The 21,921-nt window shown below is 40.4% G+C and overlaps 1 protein-coding gene across 1 annotated transcript in view; it reads right to left on the reverse strand.

The window, feature by feature from the left end:
• Positions 1–4,161: 4,161 nt before the first annotated feature.
• The window catches only part of PHF2 (PHD finger protein 2), a 139,930-nt gene continuing 122,170 nt past the window's right edge, over positions 4,162–21,921 (reverse strand). Inside the window, exons 18-22 of the mRNA XM_065407318.1 lie at positions 16,766–17,040; positions 11,615–11,710; positions 10,436–10,545; positions 8,247–8,508; positions 4,162–4,250 (exon numbers count right to left, since the gene is read on the reverse strand). Of these exons, the coding sequence (XP_065263390.1) occupies positions 4,162–4,250; positions 8,247–8,508; positions 10,436–10,545; positions 11,615–11,710; positions 16,766–17,040 (832 nt within the window). The remainder of the gene's footprint in view (positions 4,251–8,246; positions 8,509–10,435; positions 10,546–11,614; positions 11,711–16,765; positions 17,041–21,921) is intronic.

Consider the following 21,921-nt stretch of genomic DNA (forward strand, 5'->3'; position numbering starts at 1 on the left):
TCTCTGATGTAGTGCCACTGAAGTCAATGGGATGAATTTATGTGTAGTTTACACCTATGAATGGGAAGGTGACAAAGGCATTATGGCAAAACAAACTCACTAATACATCCCCCATTCCCCCAATAAAAAGCTATTTTTTATGGCGTTCAGTGGAATTGAGGTTTCTGACTCTGAAGAAGCAGAGGCTATTTGTATCCTTTAAAATGTTACATTAATTTCAAGGGCTGCCACCAAATTATCCTACCGCATATTGAAGCAAATGGGCAATGTATGTCAACACATGCTGATTTAGAGCCTGATTCATCAAAGTACATAAACGCAGCTTGAGTGGTGCTGGTGACTTTAGTGGAACTCCTCACATGCTTCGTGTCAAACGTGCTTTAGTACCTTGATGAATCAGGGACAAAAATCCAGGTCATGGTGCAGAACTATTTCTGTATCTTTTTGCAGCACATTATGTAACATGCGTGATGCCACCCTTCTCTTCTGCACTGCCTTCTCTTCTGTTTTCAGCCACTGGTGTTCTGTATTTTTTAACCCAGTGCTAGCTGCGCCCGGCGCTGATGAAGAGGGAGGGCTCCTTCATTAGTTTTTCAGGCACATAGTCTTAGAAAGTGTGCTTGGCCCATATGTGAAAATCCTGTATAAATTGTGCAGCGTTTTCTTTACTGTTTTAATTGTAAAGTAGGTTAGTTGTTTAACCTTTTGAGAGGTGCCACATTTTGGATTTGTCAGGGTGCCGGGTTTTTTGTTTTGCCTGCATGCTGTTAAAAAAAATGAACTGTATAAATTGAGAAGATGCACTAAACTCAATCCCATCACTGACACCTCCAGCAGATGGGGCCTGTAACACTGCGAAAACAATGACTTCATTTATGGCAATGCTAATCTTTCTGTTCCATTGTATCTGTAACATTTAGGAATTATGTTGTGGCTGTGATTACATCTAAGATATTGCCAGAGGGAGCTGCTAACGGAAGTGAATGAGGCTTTCTGGGAGCAAAAAGGCAATGCAGAATGGGAATTTTCTTAATCCAAGATTCCCACTCTCCTCCCTACCACTGTAAACCATCCTCCATCCCCTGGTCTGTACACCTGATGCAACCAGCTCTTCTCCCACTCTTGCTTCCTAACCCAATCCACAAGACCTGGACATAGCAGCTTGTGCAAGATAGGGAAGGCAAAAGGGGGAGGTGGGAAGTGCTGGCAGCTGTAGGTGGAGATTACGCAGCTAGGGAAAGGATATGATACTGAGCTCAGTGACAGATTCCAATTACTACTTCAGGAAAGACTGGCTAGAAAACGGCATGAGTTGAAGCTGGGAGATGGGTTGTTAGACCTGGTATAAACTTATTGGAAAAATAAGGATTCCCCGCTTTGCTGTGTCACTGCTTTCAGCCTTGCCTCATCCTCTATGGAGTTATTTCTCTGCTGGAAACAAATCTCGTGCATTGTGTGCTGGAGGTTAAAGCACCCAAGCTGTCTTCCTTTTAATGTTTCTATTTATTATTTTTTAACCTTAGCCTCTGGTTGTTTATACCAGCGTTGGACTGAAAATACATTTGATATTTTTAGTATTCAAGCAAGGATGGGTAAACTGGTTCAGGAAAAATAAAAGCCCCCGATTTCCAAACTGTCAGCACTTCCTAGACTTGGCTGGGTACTGAGAGAAAGCCTAGTGCCAGGAGATTTTTCAACCCAATTTTGCAGATGTAGATCCCAATCCTGCAATAAGAACTTGCAGGTGAGCCTCCGTGCCTGTATGTAACCCCATTGACTTCAACATAGCTCCATCTAGATATGGGAGAGGAGTGATATCCAGGTGGAGCAGTCTGCATGATTGAGGCCTTCTGTAGGTAGCAGAATTCCCAACCTTATGAAATTCTTCATCACTACAGTACTCTAAACTGTCCTTAGACTATCTCCGCCCCAGTCATGGCTGCCTTCTCTAACCCATGAGGAGCCACCATAGCTTAACAGAATGAAACAAAGAATCATGTTCTGCTCTGTAGTAGCTGTCCCATTCTATCATGTTGATTTCAGTAAGATGGCATGTGTATAACATCGCATCATTGGGCCCCTAATGATTAATATGTAATAAATTAACCAAACACGCTTCTATTACAAAACCTGAAATATTTTACTTTTTTTTAAACTTTGATCTAAGTTTACTTAGATTTCATGGACTTGATACAAGAGCATTTGATATGAATCAGTAAATAAAACACTGTAATAGATAGCCACAATAAACTTTGTTAGAAATGTACATGTTGCGAAAATAATAATAAAAAAACAGCATGATGTCTGGGTTATAGTATATAAATGCTCAACAAGAACAGTATACTAGGGAAGCTTAAAAACCCTGCTCTGCATAAATCTGGGGCCCTATTCAACTAACTTTCTCAGACTCCTACCATTCAGAATCTATGTCCCACTGTAATAGTACAAAGGTTAGTTAATAAGGCCTCAGTTGTTTCCTGTAGCTGTTTTTTATCCCATGGACATCACATCCAGGTCATGTGTATATAAACAAAGCTCATAAGAAATGTACAAATATAAAAAGCTACAAACATTAATAAATTACATCATCACAAAACACAGAAACACTTCACAAGGTGCTAGTAAAATAACTGTATCCCCTCATAATACAAGAATTAAAACAAAGAGCTGGTATTAAAGTTGAAGATTATTCTTCAAAATGTGTCTTAAATAGATTATTTTCTACTATTTGATTCTGTATAAGACATTTTATAAGGCTGCACAAAGTTTTACTTGTTTTCCAGGCAACGCCCAAATCCACCCCCGCCCCCCAAAGAAAGTGAAACAAAAACAAAACAAAAAACCCCACCACCCAACCCTTTTAAAACCAAACTAAAATACAACTGATAATACTCAGCAATGACTTGTATAAATGTTAATGAAGTAGTCTATAGAAAGAAATGTCTAAAGATACTTTACTTTTATAAAAAAGAAGTTATTTAAAAAGCTATTTACAAGCTACATTCTATGAAAAATATGCCTTAGTAAACACATCTAAAAATTAAAATACGGGATTGCCTGAGAAACAAATTTAACCCCTCAAGTGTTTATATGCAGACAAGCAGTTTAATGTAAAATAATGCACTCTACACCAAACACTAAAAGAGTTAAAAGACAAAAAAGTATCCAGTCAAATTGTCAATAAGCTAAACTTTCCCACTATCTGACACCTGGATGCATGCAGCCCTCGTTCCCAAAGTAAGTGTATCTGATAAGAAGTGCTTTGATATAAACGTCAAAAACTGCACATGAAGAAGCAGAGCTTGACCTCATGTACTGCAGTTAAAGTGACTGCAAGGTCTGCAACACATCTTTGTGTGCTTTGATTTCGACACTGACACGAGCTATTGTACCATCATGTGTGTCAGTTAGCAAAAAAACCTGGCCTCAGGCATAGAGCTAAAACTCCCAACCAGTTATGAACCCAGCAGTAAACCAGCTCCCACTGTGCATAACTAATGCTGCCTCGTGCACCCAGTATTGTCCAACCCGCAGCTATCTGAGAGGGATGGAGTAGTGCTCAAGTGCAGTAATGGCTCCTCCAACACATCTAGATCACGATCAGGGTGAGATAATGAAGTTTCACATTGTGCAGACTACCTTCTGCATTCGCTATAGCATGGGGAAATGTCTCCAGCAATCAAACTTAAGGTCCCCCACCTTTTAATATTATTTGTCAGACAAATGCAGAATTTTTAAATTTAATCTCCTGCTCCTTGACCTGATACCTCTTTAAAGATAATACTTGTTTTTTCTTAAGTGAAATGTAACTGAAATGGATGTTCATTCTGTTAAAACAACTGGTTTCCACTTATGAACAAGTTAAAGGGATACTTTCCTAAAACTGGAATGATCCTCAATTTCTTGGATTATCATTAACTTTTTGCGAACTAGTCACTCTCAGCAATTTGAGAAAGGACATCTATATTAAAAAATATTTATAGCAGTATTCTGTACACTTTAACTGCTGAAAGTTAAAAACAATTATTAAAGTGGTGGCAAAAAGTTAACTGGTATTGTCCCTAAGATGATGCACAATACTACTGAAGTCCTTCAAGAGTTGAAGAGTTAGTGTCAGCTCAGGAATTACTGAGCTTTGATCAAGTCCCAGTTTTCGAAATATTAAAGGAGAAGTTTCCCATTCCGATGGATTTTCAAAATCTTCCCAAGCCTCTGTTTTGCAGTAGCCATGCCCTTTTTTGTACGTTTTCCTGAAAATTGAAAAAAAAATGAACATGTTAAGTAACAGCAGCCACAGCTATGTAGAAACAGCAAGGCAGGCTCACTGGGTACAAAAACAGAAGCACTAACTTCAGCGGTGGTGTAAGCAGGTGCAATCACACTGATGTCTGATTTTCACCTGAAGTAATTACATTTTGGATATGTATACCACAAATTCTCAAAGTTAACATGCTGTGTGTGTGTGTATGTAACACATAGATCAGAATGCTCTGAAGAAAACCAAGCATTGCCATACATTGCAATCTGTGCTGTGTATCCCAGCCTATACTATATTGTCTTACTCCTGGTGATTGTCTTACTATGGATTTTAATCAAGTTTCATTCAGGATTTTTTTACTATCTCGGTTTCATTCTTAAAGTACCATTCCCTGTTTAACTGTGTTCGTGAACCAAAGTACCCAAGAGACACGTTTGAAAGCATGCACATATTTATTCTATAGGGGGCTCTCTTCAATTGTCCAAGTATCTAAAACTCAATGCCAGATAGTAAGATTAGTGCAAACTCACTCGCCAGGTTTAAATGAATTTAAGATGGTTTCCAAGCGCTGTGCTAAACCCTAGTGTGGTGGAATGGAGGCAGTCACAAGAAAGAAGTTTAAAAAAAATAATTCATCTAGATTAGACCGTTTAACTGTGCACTTTAAAGAAAAAAACAGTGTGCAGTTTCAAAGACTGAGGTTCATTTTAATTGTATTTATTCTTTTAAAATATATTCTGTTTTACCAAGGTTTTGATTAAATTCTATAATAGCTGGCAGCTTTGGTATAACTTGTTCCCTTTTCATCTGTGGCCATATCGTGACATTCATCATATTCACTTTGACACATCTAGGAAATATAGCAACTTCGTCCATGATTTTACATAGGGCCCACCACACTGTCATGTACTTGTTTTCTGCTTTTTGCTCGCACTTCTGTGTAACTTACTTCCCTATGGACTATGACACAAAGTGACACAAAAACAGATTTTTTAATCCATGTACAATCAGACAAGAATGCACTAATGCAGGTACTGTGTCCATGTCATCCAGTTTTGCCCTGGTAGCTTGATTCTGAACTAGCAAAATGGCAGGCAGGCTTAGGCTGAGCCTAGCTTCTGATCTTACTTCACTGGCAAGACTCTTACTCAAGTGAATGAGATTCAGCTGTGCAAAGACTGCAGTATCAGGCTCAACTATCTCCATGTATTTCCATACATTACTAAAAATAAAAGATAATATGGATATAGTCGTGCCTATCTTCTGGACAGTTTCAGAACCTGGAATATATCATTTCCCACATTGGCAAATGGGAAAAGTGAGGAACAAATAAATTATGACTTGTTCAAATCCAAAATGAGCCAGAAGCAGAGTTGAGGACAGATCAAGTCACGTCCCCTGACTCCCAGTCCAGCATGTGATCCACCAGACCATACTGCTGCCTTTCATAAATGTACATGAGCATAATATTTGCTCACCTCTTTGTTCTATTTCAGCAGTGAAACTACTGCAACTTGGTCCCCTTTGTGTTCACCCAGCTGGGAGAGAGAGCAGTTGGTGGGTACAAATGTATCCTTGACACATTGCTCTCCTACGTAATCATCCTATACTGTTTCACAACAGCTCTGACGGAGTGTGAACAAATTTGCATTCTGAACACTTAAAATGCTATAGACGTAAACAACACCGAGAAGTCAGGTTATGGAAATCATGTGTTAGAAGTTACAGTTAAAACCTATTCATGTATAAAGTTGCAGGTGCTGTTTTTTATGCAGCCAGCATATTTTTTCTCTAGACACGTGTCTTCCGCTGCCTCAAGAAACCACAGTGAAAGTGTAACTAAGATCTTAGCTGTATGTCTAGCCAAAAACTGTATACTTTCTGGTCAGAAAAGTACATTAGTAAACGGACATAAATGCTCAGTTATCACTTATCTTTACTTGTCATAGTGTGTGTGTCATCTGGATCGGGTCCTTGATGCGCGCGCGCGCACGCACACACACACAGAGATATGTGAACCATGCTCTCATATTTTTGTGTATATAACATACATACACACTCAAATAAGGAAGCATAGCTGTGTCGGTTTGCATATAGTTATACACATTTCTCCATGAAGGGGCTGTTCCAGCCCATTAAAATAAATGGGAATCTTTCCATTGATTTTAGTAGCTTTGGATGAGGCCTCAAGGTAGGCAGTGACCCTGAGAGTACTGTTTTTACTGAGTTTAACTGAAGGTGCAAAGTGTCTTTGTGGTTTAAAAGGGGGAAGAAAGAAAGGGGGAGGGGAAATCATGCTATTTTAAAAATATTTTTAAAAATATTTTCTCTCTCCAGCACTGGACTGGATTGAGTTCTCTCGGACATCCCCAGCAGAGCAGTGATGGCCCAACGCTGGATGATTTGGCTTAACACTGCTGCCTCCTTAAATCCCCATTAAATTCAGCCTTCTAGGCCTTGTTTTACCAACCACCACACGGCTATCTTACAAAGGCATCCTAAAGCCTCCTTCTATTAAACAGGCACCCAGGGATGTCAGAAAGAGCTGTTCATTCACTTTCCTTTCCCAGAGAGGTAAAGCATTTGCTTATTTGGCAGACTGATTCATCACTCAGTCAGGGAGTAACCATCATGAGTCCTTGTCTGATCCCCGGGCTCTGCATCCTAGCACAAAGCTTGGACAGGCTTGGACACCTTGCCTGCTGTATTCTGAGCTATTTCTGATTTCACTATATAACCCAGTTCATTTCAACAGATTACCTTGTGGCGGAACATGAACACATTAAGAGGTAAATTGAATGAAATGTTTAGTTTTGCTGCTGTTTGTGCCAATGGCCACAAGCATTAAAAAATTTTCCCGTGCGTCTTTCTGACTTTTAATTGGCTTTGCTTTCTGGATCCAGAGTTTGCAATAAATAATATCTTGTTAAGAAAATGTTACTGACAGCACATTTAGTGATACAGATGTTTTCAAATTAAGCACACAGTATACAGGACTATGTGAAATCTCATACTATCTCCACTGTATTCATACAGTTATAAAACCATGGGAAATATAGTCACTTAAATTATCATAAATTGCATCATTGCTCAATGCTCAGCTTCCACTGTAAATAATTATAGAATTTGACCTCTCGCGCTCTCACACACACACACACACACACACACACACGTCCCTCCACCTTTTTCTTGACTTATGTTCTTATAACTTCCATGTGGGCTCAGAGAGGAATAGCGGAAGACAGGAGGGGAAACATTTGACTCAAACAAGATTCAAGCTATTCCTCAGTGTAAAAATAAAATTCCAATTACAGAGAGTAAATAAAAATATTGAAAAACAAGTAGATTTGCATGGGGTTTTTGATGTTGTTTCCTTAAGCACAATAATTCCTAAAAGTAGTTTAAATATTTGCACTGTTGAAATTCAAGAAGCATTCCAATGTAGGAAAGGCAACTTTGTGACTTAAAATATTCTGTGCACACACATGTACAGAATAGGTGCATTGTAATTTTATCTGTACTAAGATTTACGGTTGAAATCCTGACCCCACTGAATCAATGGCAGAAGAAATATATAGAAGAAAGTGGAAAAACACAGAGTTTCTGAACAAGCGAAGAGGAAAATGTGACAGGGTCTGTTGTGAATAGTTTTTTAGATACTGGAGGAGCTGGACTGTGATACAGAGATGAGTTCCTTTAAAACAGGGAACACAACCTATAGAGTTCGCTTTGGTAAGTATTAGGGATTGTTTTCCCCTAAGACACCCACACACAGTGGAACACATAGGCCAACAATGCTAACCCAACTCAGTGCTCATAGCCAGATCCCCAGCTGGTGTAAATAAGCCTAGCTCCACTGAAAGAGTACACGTACACAATGGAGAAGGGATGCAGGTCTACACGGTAGGGAACAAGCTTGCCCTGTCAGGGAGATGGACTAAATGACTGAATGGATCTTTGCCATTTCCTCTGTTAACATTTACAGTACCTTTGGCAGCTCCATTATTCTGTGATGATGATGAGGGTCTCCTCTGGGTGAGGAAAACTCCAGGTGCCATAGGTTGAGAGCCTCTGTTTACTTGGGCGACCCCAAACGTGCTTGCTCCAGCAGTGTATTCATGATCTGCTAGGCTGCTGGCATGGGACTCCAATTTGGGTTCAGGAGAGCTGCTTTCCTGAGAGAGTTTATTTGTGTTGTTGGGGGACAACTTCTTTTTGGTATTCTTCTTCTTCTTGCCTTTTTGTTCCTCCTTTCAATAAAGCACAGAATCCCCATTCAGCTACTGTGACAACTAGTGGCATTTGTTAACATTGTTACACTGTGTATCATGTCAAGAATGGGGATACTGTCAGAACTGGATAAAGACACAGAGTGAACAGGGTTGCTAGAAACTCAAAGTGAGAACTGATCACAACAGCATTGTTTCCTGGTCTGTTAGTTGCATCCACCTGCTGTATCTTGTTATAAATTGTGAGCTCTTAGGGGCAGGGACTGTCATTGTATTGTGTCTGTACAGCACCTAGCACAATGGGACCTTGATACATGTCTCAGGCCCCTAGGTGCTGTAGTAATTAATACAAATAATATTGATACAAGATAAATATAATGGGCCTGATTCTCAATTACACTAAGGAACCTTTATGTCACTCTGGCAGTATAACAAGGCCTTAGAGTGGGCAAAATTGGCCCCCCGAGGACACTCCTAGTGCAGGTGGTCTGGCAACCAGCCAGTAGAGAGCTGATGTAAAGATATAAACTGGCTCTTCCTTAGCTCCCTGTGTGGGCTGCCTGTCAGGGGAGTGGTCTGTGTGCACTACTCTATGGCTACTCTCTGTTTCCCAAGGCACCCAGAGGGCTATGGAAGACAGAAGATAAATTGGAGTAGACCTGTGGCTGCTCTAACATACACTGAGGGCTGGGCAGGTCCCTGTGCAGCCCCAGTATATGGGAGCACAAAGATGGCTTAAAGCCACCTTTCCCTTGTCCATTCCTGATCCAAGTATAGGAACAGAGTCATTGAGAATTAGGCTCAAAATTTTTCATCTCATGGGGAAAAATTAACATCTGTGCAGAAGTTCGCTGGGAGTAATGTCAATGTAGAGCACAACCCTATGTATATAGGCCTGTAATAGCTCTCTGTATCGTGGTGAATTTCACTCACAATGAAGGAACAATTTAAACTCCATAAGGACGATAGCAGGCTGATATTGGAAAAGCTTTGGTAACCTGTTAAAAATGGGATTACTAAACTGGAAAATGTAGCTGAGTTCTATGATATGTGTTGACACCGCTTTCTAGTGTCTTTTGGTACTTTAAAAAGGATTTAAAGATTATTGTGTTGAGGCAATGTAGTTTTGAACCGTGGGTACTGCATTTGGCCCTACTTCCTATGAGGATTTTCCGTAAGCATCCGTAAGTTCAGCATGTTTGTATACAAACATCCATTTTCATAACTGAATGTAAGTTTATGGGATAAGAAAAAACTTTATCGCAACTTTCAGAATTTAACATAAAAAAAATTAAGTTCAAAAAGATGATGAAAATCTGGCATGATTCTCAATTTTGAATTACTTAGAGTAACATTTTCAAAAACACTTAAGAGACCTAGGTGTCTGAGTCCCATTTTTGAAAGGGACTTAGGTGCCTAACCTGCTTAGGCACTTTTGAAAATCCCACACAGTGCCTTTGAGCAACTTTAAGGGCCTAAATACCATTAAAAATCTGGCACCAAATACCTAAGGTAATTTTGAAAATAGGACTTAGACTCGTAAATCACATAAGCACATATGTAAATTTACTCTTTAATCTTATTAACGTAAAAGGTGCTTACACTGAAGCTTTCCCCCAAATACTTCTTTGTTTACCTGATCTGCCCAACTGATCATTTTGTCAGTGTGCTTAAAGCACCTAATTGAACTAGAAACCTCTAATCTGCAGTGTCCTCGGAAATCTGAAAGTGTGATTTAGGACCTGATCCTGTTTCTATTGAGGCCACTGGGATTTTTGTCACTGAATTCAATGAGTACAGAATTGGACATGTACAGTAATTAAACATGAGCTGTTACGACAACATAGTTAACATTCAACAAGCAACAGAAGAAAACGGGGAAGTGCTATGGCTCCATTCGAAAATAAACATATTTTCTAAGGGAAAGCTACCTAGTATGCAAACTCACCTGCTGGGATAATTTGGCCGCTGCTGCCGCCAGTCCAGTTTCAATGGAGGCAACTCTTGTACCCTCTCGAACAGGTCTGTCTTGTCGGGGTACTGAGGGACCAACTCTTGCTAAATGTAAGAACAAAATGAAAATACAGTATAACAGATACTCTGTGTAGGGGGAACACTGCATTCCTATAGAATGAGGGGCATGGGGGGTGACAAGGGCAAGACAGAGCTTATTTCTACTTCAGTGGGGCTAACAACTATAAGTGCCAAGTGTTAGTAAGGCCGTTGAGTGGCAGATGTGGAAACAGAGCTCAGGACTCCACTTAAACTATGTAGCTTTTGGAAGGAAACCCATTTCTCCCCCCGATTTTCCAGAATTGTCCACATTTAATGAAAAATCAACCATTCATGGAATGTGAATGTATTCCAAATGAACAGGCAAAATGCTTCATAGGGATTTTCCACAAACTCTTCCCAGCCCACCTGGCCAAGGGAGAATTCTTCCAGGGCAGGTGCTGTACAAGGCTCCCATAAGCAACCCTAACCCTGTCCATCCTAGCCCCACTAGTGTAGCAGGTAGCACATTCTGGGCAGCTCAACAGACAGCCCGGGTCAGGCTGCTGTAAATTAGAACAGCCCTGGAGCGCTCTAATATTCACCAGGAGCTGCACTGGCCCCCAATTGGCCCACAATCTGGGCACTGTAAAAGGTGGCACTTCCTGTAAGGCACAGCACAGAAACTGTTCCTAGCAGTTATACTGAGCAGTTTTACTGAGCTTTTGATGGAAACTGGGGGAATAGTTTATATTCTCTATTTTCTTTTTTAATGCTTTATATATAGAAGGTGTGGGCTGCCTCAGAACTGCAAGATTTCTCCACTACATCATCATAATACTAGCAATACATCATTGACTTCACCGGCAGGATGTAAAAGATACCTACAACCTACAGGAGATTACTTTTATTTTTAAAAGGTAGCTGAAGAGAAACGTTGTCCAGAATGTGTTAGATTCAACTTAGTGTTCACGACAGTGGAACTATTTAAAAAAAAAAAGTTAGTCTCTCAACTGAGAAATCTAGACGAGCACAATCTTTATGGTAAAAATTATAAAATCCCATTGTTCTTTTCTAGGTTTTCAATTTGAAATATCCGCCCTGAGTCTGAACATCCAAGACATAATGGACTTGCCTGTCGGGCTGTAGGGGGCATCATCAGAACTTTTTCTTTTCTTTGATCGTGATTTGAATACTGGATTATCTTCATCGGATTCCAAAGATGGGTAAACTAAACCAGGAACAAAAAATAGCTTTTATTGCAGCAGTATTAAACAGGCGTTTGAGGTAAGTACGAATCACCCATCAGTGTAGAACTGGATGAGCACAGTGGTGAATCAGGCCTAGAGTATCTATGTAATAGACTGCGGCCAAGGGTAGCACACAGAATGAAATGTCTGAAAGGCACTGGTGCCCTGGGGATAGGGCATTAGACTAGGAATCAGGGGAGGTGGGCTCTGTTCCCCGCAATGCCACTGACTTGCTGTGTGACCATGGGCAAGTCACTTCACCTCACTGTGCCTCTGTTTTCTCTCCTACCCCTTGCCTGTCTTCTGTTTAGATTGCAATCTCTTAGGGCACAGACTGGCTCTTACTCTGCGTTTACACACTACCTATCACCATGGAGCCCCTAATCTCAGTTGGAGGCCTCTAGGTGTTATTGTAATGAAAATAATAACACAGTTTTTGATTCACAACGCGTGATGTTATTCTTGGCTTGGAAAAGCCAGTCCTCCCCTCACATACAGCTGGGCCTATTTGGAGTACCTGTCATTATCAGGTGCATGGGGGATGTTACTCCCCAATCGGATAGGTCAGCACATAGGTCATCTCAATGGACATTTGGTGACCCTCACATGGTGTGGAACAGAATTTCCTACATGTCTAAGAAACACAGACAGAGTGTGGTACCCTTAGGAGAAGAAGGTGTTTAACAAGCTAAATGAGAGTCAACAGTGTAACCCTGTTGCAAAAAAAGCAAACATCATTCTGGGATCTATTAGCAGGAGTATTGTAAGCAAGACACGAGAAATAATTCTTCTGCTCTACTCCGCGCTGATTAGGCCTCAACTGTGTCCAGTTCTGGGTGCCACATTTCAGGAAAGATGTGGACAAATTGGAGAAAGTACAGAGAAAAGCAACAAAAATGATTAAAGGTCTAGAAAACATGACCTATGAGAGAAGATTGAAAAAATTGGGTTTGTTTAGTCTGGAGAAGAGAAGACTCAGAGGGGACATGATAACAGTTTTCAAGTACATAAAAGGCTGTTACAAGGAGGAGGGAGAAAAATTGTTCTTCTTTACCTCTGAGGATAGGATAAGAAGCAATAGGCTTAAATTGCAGCAAGGGCGGTTTAGGTTAGACATTAGGAAAAACTTCCTAACTGTCAGAGTGGTTAAGCACTGGAATAAATCGCCTAGAGAGGTTGTGGAATCTCCATCACTGGGGATTTTTAAGAGCAGGTTGGACAAACACCTGTCAGGGATGGTCTAGATAATATTTAGTCCTGCTTGAGTGCAGGGGACTGACTAGATGACCTCTCGAGGTCCCTTCCAGTTCTATGATTCTAATATCAGGATAAAAGTGAGGCCATTGGATACCGCCGACGAGAGGTGGCTGCTTGCCAGTTTGCTGAATAGCCCTATTTTGATCACACTGGTTGGGTGAGAAGTATGTGATTAATGCCACTTCTTAGACCATTCTCGGAGTAAACAGAGCGGTTGACTCTACATTACATGGGCCCAGTGCTAATGTTCGTCTGCGGGAAAAACTCCTTCTGATTTTAATGGGCCTTGTGTGGGGCATGTGGAATTTGGTCCAGTTAAGCCACAGGCAGAGGCTCCTGGCCAAAACACAGAGCTATTCTCAGATTATTAGTCATTAAAATTATTACTCCATAAAATCCCCCACTGTACTCAATAAAATGCTGTTCTGTTAAACAATGCTGGGATGGCATTGACACAGCTCACTCTCTCAAGACCTCTTCCCCTCTCTCTGCTCATTGTAAACCATGCACGTCTTACTGAGTGACTAAAAATAAAGGGTCAAATTGTCCCCACTTGAGGAAAAACAAATGTAGGAAACAGAAGACACAGTGAGTTCTCACTCACAAGGCTTCTGTCAGAGGGAAGAGGGTTGTCCGTCTATTAATGAGAAGGGAGTTCATCACCCCTATATTCGTTAGTGTCCCAGGTTCAGGGTAGATCTCAGAACCCTGGCTATCAGTACTGGTTCTCATTGGTTCCTGCTCCCATTCAGCCCCAATACAAACAGATCTAGTCCCAGCTCCTTCCACCTTCTGCCCCTTCTGGATCCATAGCGCCCCAACCTGGAGCTCTAGCATGGAAAGGCTTGGGAGTCAGGGGAGGGAATGCTGTAGGGGAAAGTTTGCCTTCTTCTTTATGTTTGGGGGCTTTTCCTCCCCAGTTTGATCCTCAGAGTTTTACTTTCAATCCCAGCTTAGTATCTCGAATGATCCTGGCTAATGAATCGAAGTAATTGTTCCCTCCACTTCTCAGAGGACAGAGCCTTCTTTTAAATAATGAATGGGATTTGTTTGTTTTCAAAAGATTAAATCTGACTGATTCTTTGGCAGGGAGGGGAAAAAACAAGGCTGGATTAAAGCACAGGCTCACTGCAGGCCAGTGCCGAGGACCCCTGCTCCTGGACTGATGTGATCACATCAGAATCTCAACTTCATTTTAAAAAAGGTAAGTTCTAAGCCCCCATAGTGGTGAAAACAGTTTGAAAATATGACCCAGGTGTAACCAATGCAGTGATGCTTGCCTGAGCCTGCAGGCAGCCTGAAACAATAGCTCTGAGAGGGGTGAACAGGGTATTAACTCTTACGAGCCACTCTGGAGAGTCCCACCAACACAATGCAGCAAACAATTGCATATACCGGAGAGGAGGAGTGCAGCAGGCCTGGCCCACCTACCCATCCATGCAGCTACTGGGGTAAGTCCTGGGGTGCCCCTCTCCTGCCAACCCTGCCTTTCTGGGGGAGAGCGGGAAGCCCTGCTGCTCCCAAGAAGGGGAAATTGCCATTCCTAGGGTACAGAAGGTGATCCCATGCTACCGCCCTTGTCAGTCTGAGAGGGGACGGGGAACCTCTGCCGCTCTATGTGTGTGTGGAGATGGGAGTGGGGGTGGGCTCAGATAGGGCCACAGGAGTCGGGGGCATGGTGACCTGTGTTGTGGTATGCCTAAGGTCCCAGATTGTCTTCATTCCCCTCCCCCCACCCCGCAAAAAAAAAATTCAGATTTGTTTTGTTTTGTTTTTCCCCAGTCATTCATTAAATCACGCTTGAAAAGTCAGGTGTATTATTGTTAAATATATGAAGAAAATCCTGGCTCATGTTTGCCTGAACCAGCTGTGTCAGCAAATATTAGGGTTCTGTGAGACATTCAGAAACACTCAACATCTCTGCCTTTCACATTTTGTTTCACTTTCACTAAATTTCATTGGGTTTTGCTCACAAATAGCTGCAGTTGTGAAACCTTCAGAGGCAGCGGGATCTAATGGGCAGAGAATGGGACTGGGAACCTGGGACTGCTGGCTTGCTTTGCCACTCACTCAGTGTGTGGCCTGGCACAAGTTACTTAACCCTTCTGTGTTTCCATTTCCCCTTCAGTAAAAGGTAGATAATTATTGACCAACCCACATGAGGGGAAGGGCAAGAGAACGTATTAGGTGCTATCGAAGTGCTAAATGTCATCAGCGATACCATGTATAGCAACATCAAACCCTTCCAGTCGCTCTACAAATACCTCAGTGGTAGTGAGATAAATGGACTGAGGGTGAGAGGGCAGGTGGTGTTTATGAAAACCTTGAAAATGTTTTTTTCTGCAACCACATGCCACCTGAACTGTTCTCTCCATGAACATTTACAGTTCTTTTCGGTGAATGGTAACAATATCATTTGAGTTGTATTCAATCCTCTGTATATACACACTCAGACTCCTCGATAGAGGGTTTCTTTTTAAATGTGCATTTAATTTTTCATTTCAATGTTTGCCTGTTAAAGCAATGTATGGTTATAATGTTACTGCTTAATTTAGCCCCTGAACTGAAAATCTGCTGACCAGATGCAGTACAAATGGAGTCTTTATAAACTCAGACTGCTTACAACAAAGAAAACCCATTAAATAGTAGCATAAATATATAATTAGCAAGAATGTTGGGGTTTAAAATATCACCCTGTCCATTTTCCCATTGTCACATGTAGATCATGTGTATAAATTACACTTTCACAGAATCTGTCATGTAATTTATCCTGACTGATACGCCTACAAGGTGCTGTAACTGCAAACCAGCAACATGCACTTAACTTCTTTTAAACATGTACAATATTTTCAAAATGTCTTGTTTTTATTAAGCATTTCAATTTGAACTTTAATATATGTGTATCTAATAGAGAAAGCAGATTTCAATTATGTTTTTTAAGGGTCACAGTCAGCAGCAGCATTTTAAAGTAACATTTTTATTATGCTGCTAAAGAGCTGCATACCCTTCTTGAGCTCTGCATGACTCTGTGGTTTTATCTCTCTCTGAGTGTTAATATTTTTAACTGCTCTCTCTCTCTCTCACACACACACACGCTGCTTTTTCATATTATTAAAAAACTCGCTTTCAGAATATAGTAAACTTAATGCAGTGGTCTCAAAAATCCCTCTTTTCCTTTCAGTGCAGAGTTTAGCATTCTTGGCATTAAAACTTAAGATCATGCCCTCATCGTATCTAATTGAGGGGTTCTTTACTGACAGCTTCTCTGATAGTCATTTCATTCTACCTCACTGACACATAAGTATCACAGTTTCATGGTACACTGAATAAAGTTCTATTTTTAAATTAAATATATATGATTTAGGATTTGGCTAATCTTGGTTTCAACTCCACTGCTGTGCTTGTTAAAATATTTTCCCTATACTAGATAAAAGTGTAATATGTTTGGGTTCAATCTGAATAAAATATCAGTTTAATCTGTTTATCTAATCTCAAGAGTCTAATGTGTTTATTCTAATCTATTTATTCCTATCTAATTTAATCTAATCTCTCTCTTCACCCTTGTCTAGCCAATCTAATCTCTTTCTTTAATCTTGCCTACTTTATACAGACTAATCTAGCAATATAGGCCCCCCAGTATGCAAACACTGAGTAACTGTATGTACCAGATTAGTCCCCTTGATTTCAATGGGACTAACTAGAAGTGTATAATTAAGCACATGCATAAATACTTTCAGAATTGGGGCCATAGCCATAGAGATTAATTTGTTTTCTCTCACCATAATCAGAATCTTTAAAACAGGCATCTAAGTGGTCCTGGTCGTCGTAGTCTTCAATGTCAATGCTGTTTTTTGTGCTCTTCTTCAGTAAGTGCTTGCCTGCATTTTTGTTGTTACTGCTCCCGGGTTTTTTTGAGTTTTGGGCTGAGATAGAGTTATTTTTAGCTTGGTTGGTACTCCATGAAGTCTGCAGGCAGGAGTCAGAAGACTGGAGATTTGCCATTGATAACATTCCTTGGATTGCTTCCTGTGTGCTGGGAGATGCAGGTGGCTGACTGAGGGAAAACATTAACAAAATAAAGAGCTTTAAGCTAATTACCAAATCAACAATGTGAAATAAACAGTATTCACTGTAAATACAGCTCAATTTGATTTCTGGATTAATGGCCTCACCACTGTGTAGGTGTTTAGTATGGGAAATCAAGTTATACCAAGTATAGACCCATCAAGCATAGAAGGTTAGAAGGGCAAACAGAGATTTGAGATAAAAATCAGGAAATCTTCCAAAATTTAGTTACGTGAATACTTTTTCACATGTCATATTTTGGGCGAGTGAGGAGAGTAACCAAGTGACTCTCCCCACAACAAAAAGCTGGTAACCCAAGGACAATATAATCAACAAAGTCATGTCTCCAGTACCCGTTTTAGAAGAGAATGATGATGAGTTACATATTAACTGTGGCTTGGATGAGCCAAGCTCCAAGGTGGGTTGGCCAAGACCCAACAGTAAACGAGGGGCAACATCTAGTAATCAAAAGAAATAAACAGGAGACTTTCTACAAAATCTTTCTTGGCTAGATCCTCAGCTGGTGAAAATCAGAGTAGGTCTACTGAAGTCAAAGGCCTTATGCCAGTTTTACTATCCGAGGATATGGCACTCTGTTCTTATTCTGAACTGACTCACTGATGTCTTCCACTGTGATCAAATGGCCATCCCTGTGATCACTTGAACACTGTGTCCACTCATGGAGGACAGGTCCATCAATGACTATTAGCCAGGATGGGCAGGGATGGTGTCCCTAGCCTCTGTTTGCCAGAAGCTAGGGATGGCTGATAGGGCATAGATCACTTGATGATTACCTGTTCTGTTCATTCCCTCTGGGGCACCTGGCATTGGTCACTGTCGGAAGACAGGATACTGGGCTAGATGGATACTTTGGTCTGACCCAGTATGACTGTTCTTATGTTCACAGTGTTTGCTTAGAGTTTTTCAAATTTGCCAAATTAATCACAAGTAAACTAATGGCATGTATTTTATTTCCTCTTCTATAAGTGGAGCAGAGTAGGGGGCAAAAAAAATTAGGGTAAAATATTCAAAAGCGGCTTCAGTGACTTGAGAGCCAAAGTCCCATTTTCAAAAGTGACTTATGAGTCTATGCTTCATGGCAAGTCAATGGGATTCAGTGAGCTCCCAAGTCACTGACGTGCTTTTGAAAATTTCACCCTTAATCTCAAACAAGATAACAAAAAGGGTTTGCCCATCACTGCTGGGCGACCTTCTTTCATTTTCATTCACTACCACCCCACCAAAGAAAGGAAACCCAAGCATCTGAATCTATCCAATGAAAGAACTGAGTTATAGTATCATTCCAAGCATCTCCTACACAACTGCCACACACAAGGCTGGACCACTGTTAGATCCTGAAGGTCACAAGTGCAGTATGACAGGGTTTAGGGGACCCTGCAGCTGCAGCTCTATGAACACAGTGAAAATTCTGTTCTACATTGTAAGGCTTGGATCATATGTTCAGAGCTGATATTTTGCACTAGAACATAACATATGGCTTCTCATTTGTGGTGTGTGTTTGTTTAGACATTCTGGTTCTTTTTTAGGAGTAAAATTTGTTATTAGTGGTGTTTGAAATTGCTTTTTTTTAATTAGATAAAATATTGGCCCAATCTAAAAGCCTCACACTCCTGGCGATGAGTTCCTAGGCCTTGAGCCAGCAAGATAGTTAAGCATATTAACATGATTTCCATCACTGCAGAACTTGTACATTTCAGGTATTTGGGGTGTTTGGTTTGATAAAAATCTATTCTCAGATAACTGCACTGGCTTGGGTTTTATAACAACAACGTAATATTTGTAAATAGCCCTTCTCCCTGACCACCATCCTTCAGGGTGCTCAGGGTACTGTTCAAACTACACTTTGCAATGATACAGTTACATACGGATCACGACAAAATACATCACCTTAAAATTACACAGGTAACACCCAATGTAAGGGCTTTTTATAGATTTCTACCATAAACAAGAAATTTAAATACATTTATTAAAAGATCAATTCTAACCCTTTTTGCTGCAGTTCACAAACAGTACTGACAAATCCAGCACAGGCTGGGATGGCCTAGGTGACCTTTTCCAGCTCCAATTTCTGTTATTCTCAATAGGCAAGAACAGGGATTCAGAATTGCTGCTTTCTGTAGACTACAACAGACTTCTTACTCCCCCCGATCCCAATATATGCTCCTGGAACAGAAGTCAGGATCTTCTGAAAAGGAAGAGGAAGGAAGGCCTTCCTTACGCTAGAGTACCGGCTGAAAGGACTGCTATATCAGGAGGTCAGAGCTGCTTGGAAGAGAGCTGAGGTGAGAATAAGGTGGGATCTAAGTACTTCCAGACAGAGGGTAAAATGAGACGTTTCAGTTAGAGGGGAAAGTGATGGAATATTAACTCTGAGTGCTCACAGGACTAGGAAGCAAATGTCCTTGTCCTCCGACTCTGTTGGCCTAAAAACCCTTTCACTACACCTTTGCAAGTAAATTGCAGTCACACAAGAGTCTATTCTCCATCCATATTGAATCCTTCATTAGCATCAAAGGGAGTTAGTTATACCCCTATATTTAGAGAGGACTAGATCCTCTCCTTCCCCGGAGAGGAACAAAAACTGCTTAAAGATGTAAAGACAATCCCAACTCCATAAATTGGAGGAATTTTATAGCAAGGTCAAAAAGAGCCCAACTTTTAGTGCTACTGTATGAGACACCCTCTCACATCTCTTTACTCTCTTCCTTGTGGTCCAAGCAGAAGAACAGGACTTCAGGAAACAGAACAAGCTTCTAGACCTTGTGTCTTACCCCAACAGAGACAAAGAATAGGATAAGTTGAGAGGAGGAAGAAAGATTCAGGAAAGTGGGACTATGACTAGAGTTATGCATTTATTACTGGTTTTGCATTACTACTGGTGTCTGATGGACAGAATAGCCAGGAACAGTTATGCACCAGTATATATAGACTGATGAATATAACCTGCAAAGGAATTTTAGAAAATGTAGACCTACACTAGCCCTGACAGATATTCATAGCTGTCAAAAATGCAATCAGGCTCAGAGTGATGTTAAACAAGATGATTAATATTTCACCAGAAAAATGTAGCTTTTGTAAAAAATGTACTCCTACAGTGGTAGGTTGATGTCAAAGGGTAAGTAAAAATTCTAGAAAAGTGGTAAGCTATAAAGGAAGTGTTCTACATAGCACATAGGTTTAATGAGGGAAGAAAAACAGGTTCCCTAGAATGCCAAAGAAAATTAATCTCTTCAGATAGTAGAAGAAAGCAATTTCTGAAAAGGCAGATACTCAATACTTACAACTCTTTAAAGCTCAGGCAAACAAAGTGCAAAAACCACTGACAAAATGAAGTTGTGTGTGGTTTTTTTTAAACCACTATTCAATAGAAACCACTAATACCGAACATTTCCTGGGCAAATTAGCAACAACATGTCACATTCTCTTATTCAATGCTAACTTAATCCCCTTTAAAGGTTTTTAGGATTCCAGACATAGTAACATGAACACATTCAGCAAGTTTCTTGAAACTAGTCACAATCGTAAATAATCCTAAAAATGAGTTAAGCCAGTTTTAGCAGCTAGTGAATCAATGAAAAAGAACATCAAGACATTTATTTGGTGAAGTACACTTTAATCCTCCCATTATCTTGTCAAACACCTTCATTTTCTGTCTGTTGCATTCATAATGTACACAAAATCTACAAAAAATTAACATATTTTCTTCACATTTTGCTCAGCAGTTTGTCTCAAACACTAGACTGTCAAAACAGTGGAAACAGACCATCAAAAATTGTCCACCAAATGGGAGAATTAGAGAGGAATTGCCTAAAGCAACACAAGCTTTAACAAATAAATTGTGGAATCTGATCAAAACCAGCGGTTCTGAAAGTCAAACCACAAACTCAACATGTGTGTAAAAACCTCTTAAAGAGACAGACAGTTAAATATAAGGCAAAGTGTTTCTCATTAGGCCATGTTCTTACAGATTTGCATTGTCATTTTTGTTCTGTTTTCTAAGCCAGACAAAATGTACAACAAGAAACAGAAAGCAATTAGTAACCTTTGGAAAGCCATATCCCCTTTCTATAACCTTAGAAATTATTTTTTTAAAATACCATTTATAAAAGTAAACTTTCTGTTAGTTAAAAACAATGAAGACACCCACCTTGAAAATGATAGGAAAATGGGAACAGAGAACCTCGCAGACAATTGTACCGGCCCCCAAACTGGATGGAGCAACTAAAATATGCAGCAATGTGCAGAACTAGTTGCTGCTTTGTCACTGAGCATATCCTGTTCACTGTTTGTTTCGCTTGTATTAAAGGAGAGGATTTGGGGAGGGTTAGAGAAAAGGATATTTTTGTGCAATTTACTGGAATAAATTAATGCCTTTTTGCAAGTGGTTTTGCATTTTTGTAACTTCCTCTGCTGTATTTTTTTTTTCTTTCCCCCTTTAAAAGATACTTTACTAGTGCTTGGCAAGTTGTCACCCTTGAGAGCAGAGGGGGAATTAGCTTACTTCAATAATTGTTCACTGTGTAGTAAGCATCTGGTGATTTTCAGCTGCTTACATCTCAGCAACCGAAAGAGGTACTGCACTGAAAACTGTCAGCTCACACAGAATCTTGATCTGTAAAACATAGTAAAATTTAGTAAAACTTGGTTCAGCCATTGCACACTCCATATGCAAAGGAAACGTTCACACTGACAAGAGGGTATCAATACAGTAGGTGTAACATCACAGCTCATTAAAACGATATAGATGGGGGAATTCTCACACCAAATAAGAGACTTTAAGTTCCAAAGTTGGCCCAACCTACTGTGGGCACAGTTGTGGCCCAGGGTCTGATCCAACTCCCACTGGATC

The sequence above is a fragment of the Emys orbicularis genome, chromosome 7, assembly GCF_028017835.1.
Source record: "Emys orbicularis isolate rEmyOrb1 chromosome 7, rEmyOrb1.hap1, whole genome shotgun sequence".
Lineage (NCBI taxonomy): Eukaryota > Metazoa > Chordata > Testudines > Emydidae > Emys > Emys orbicularis.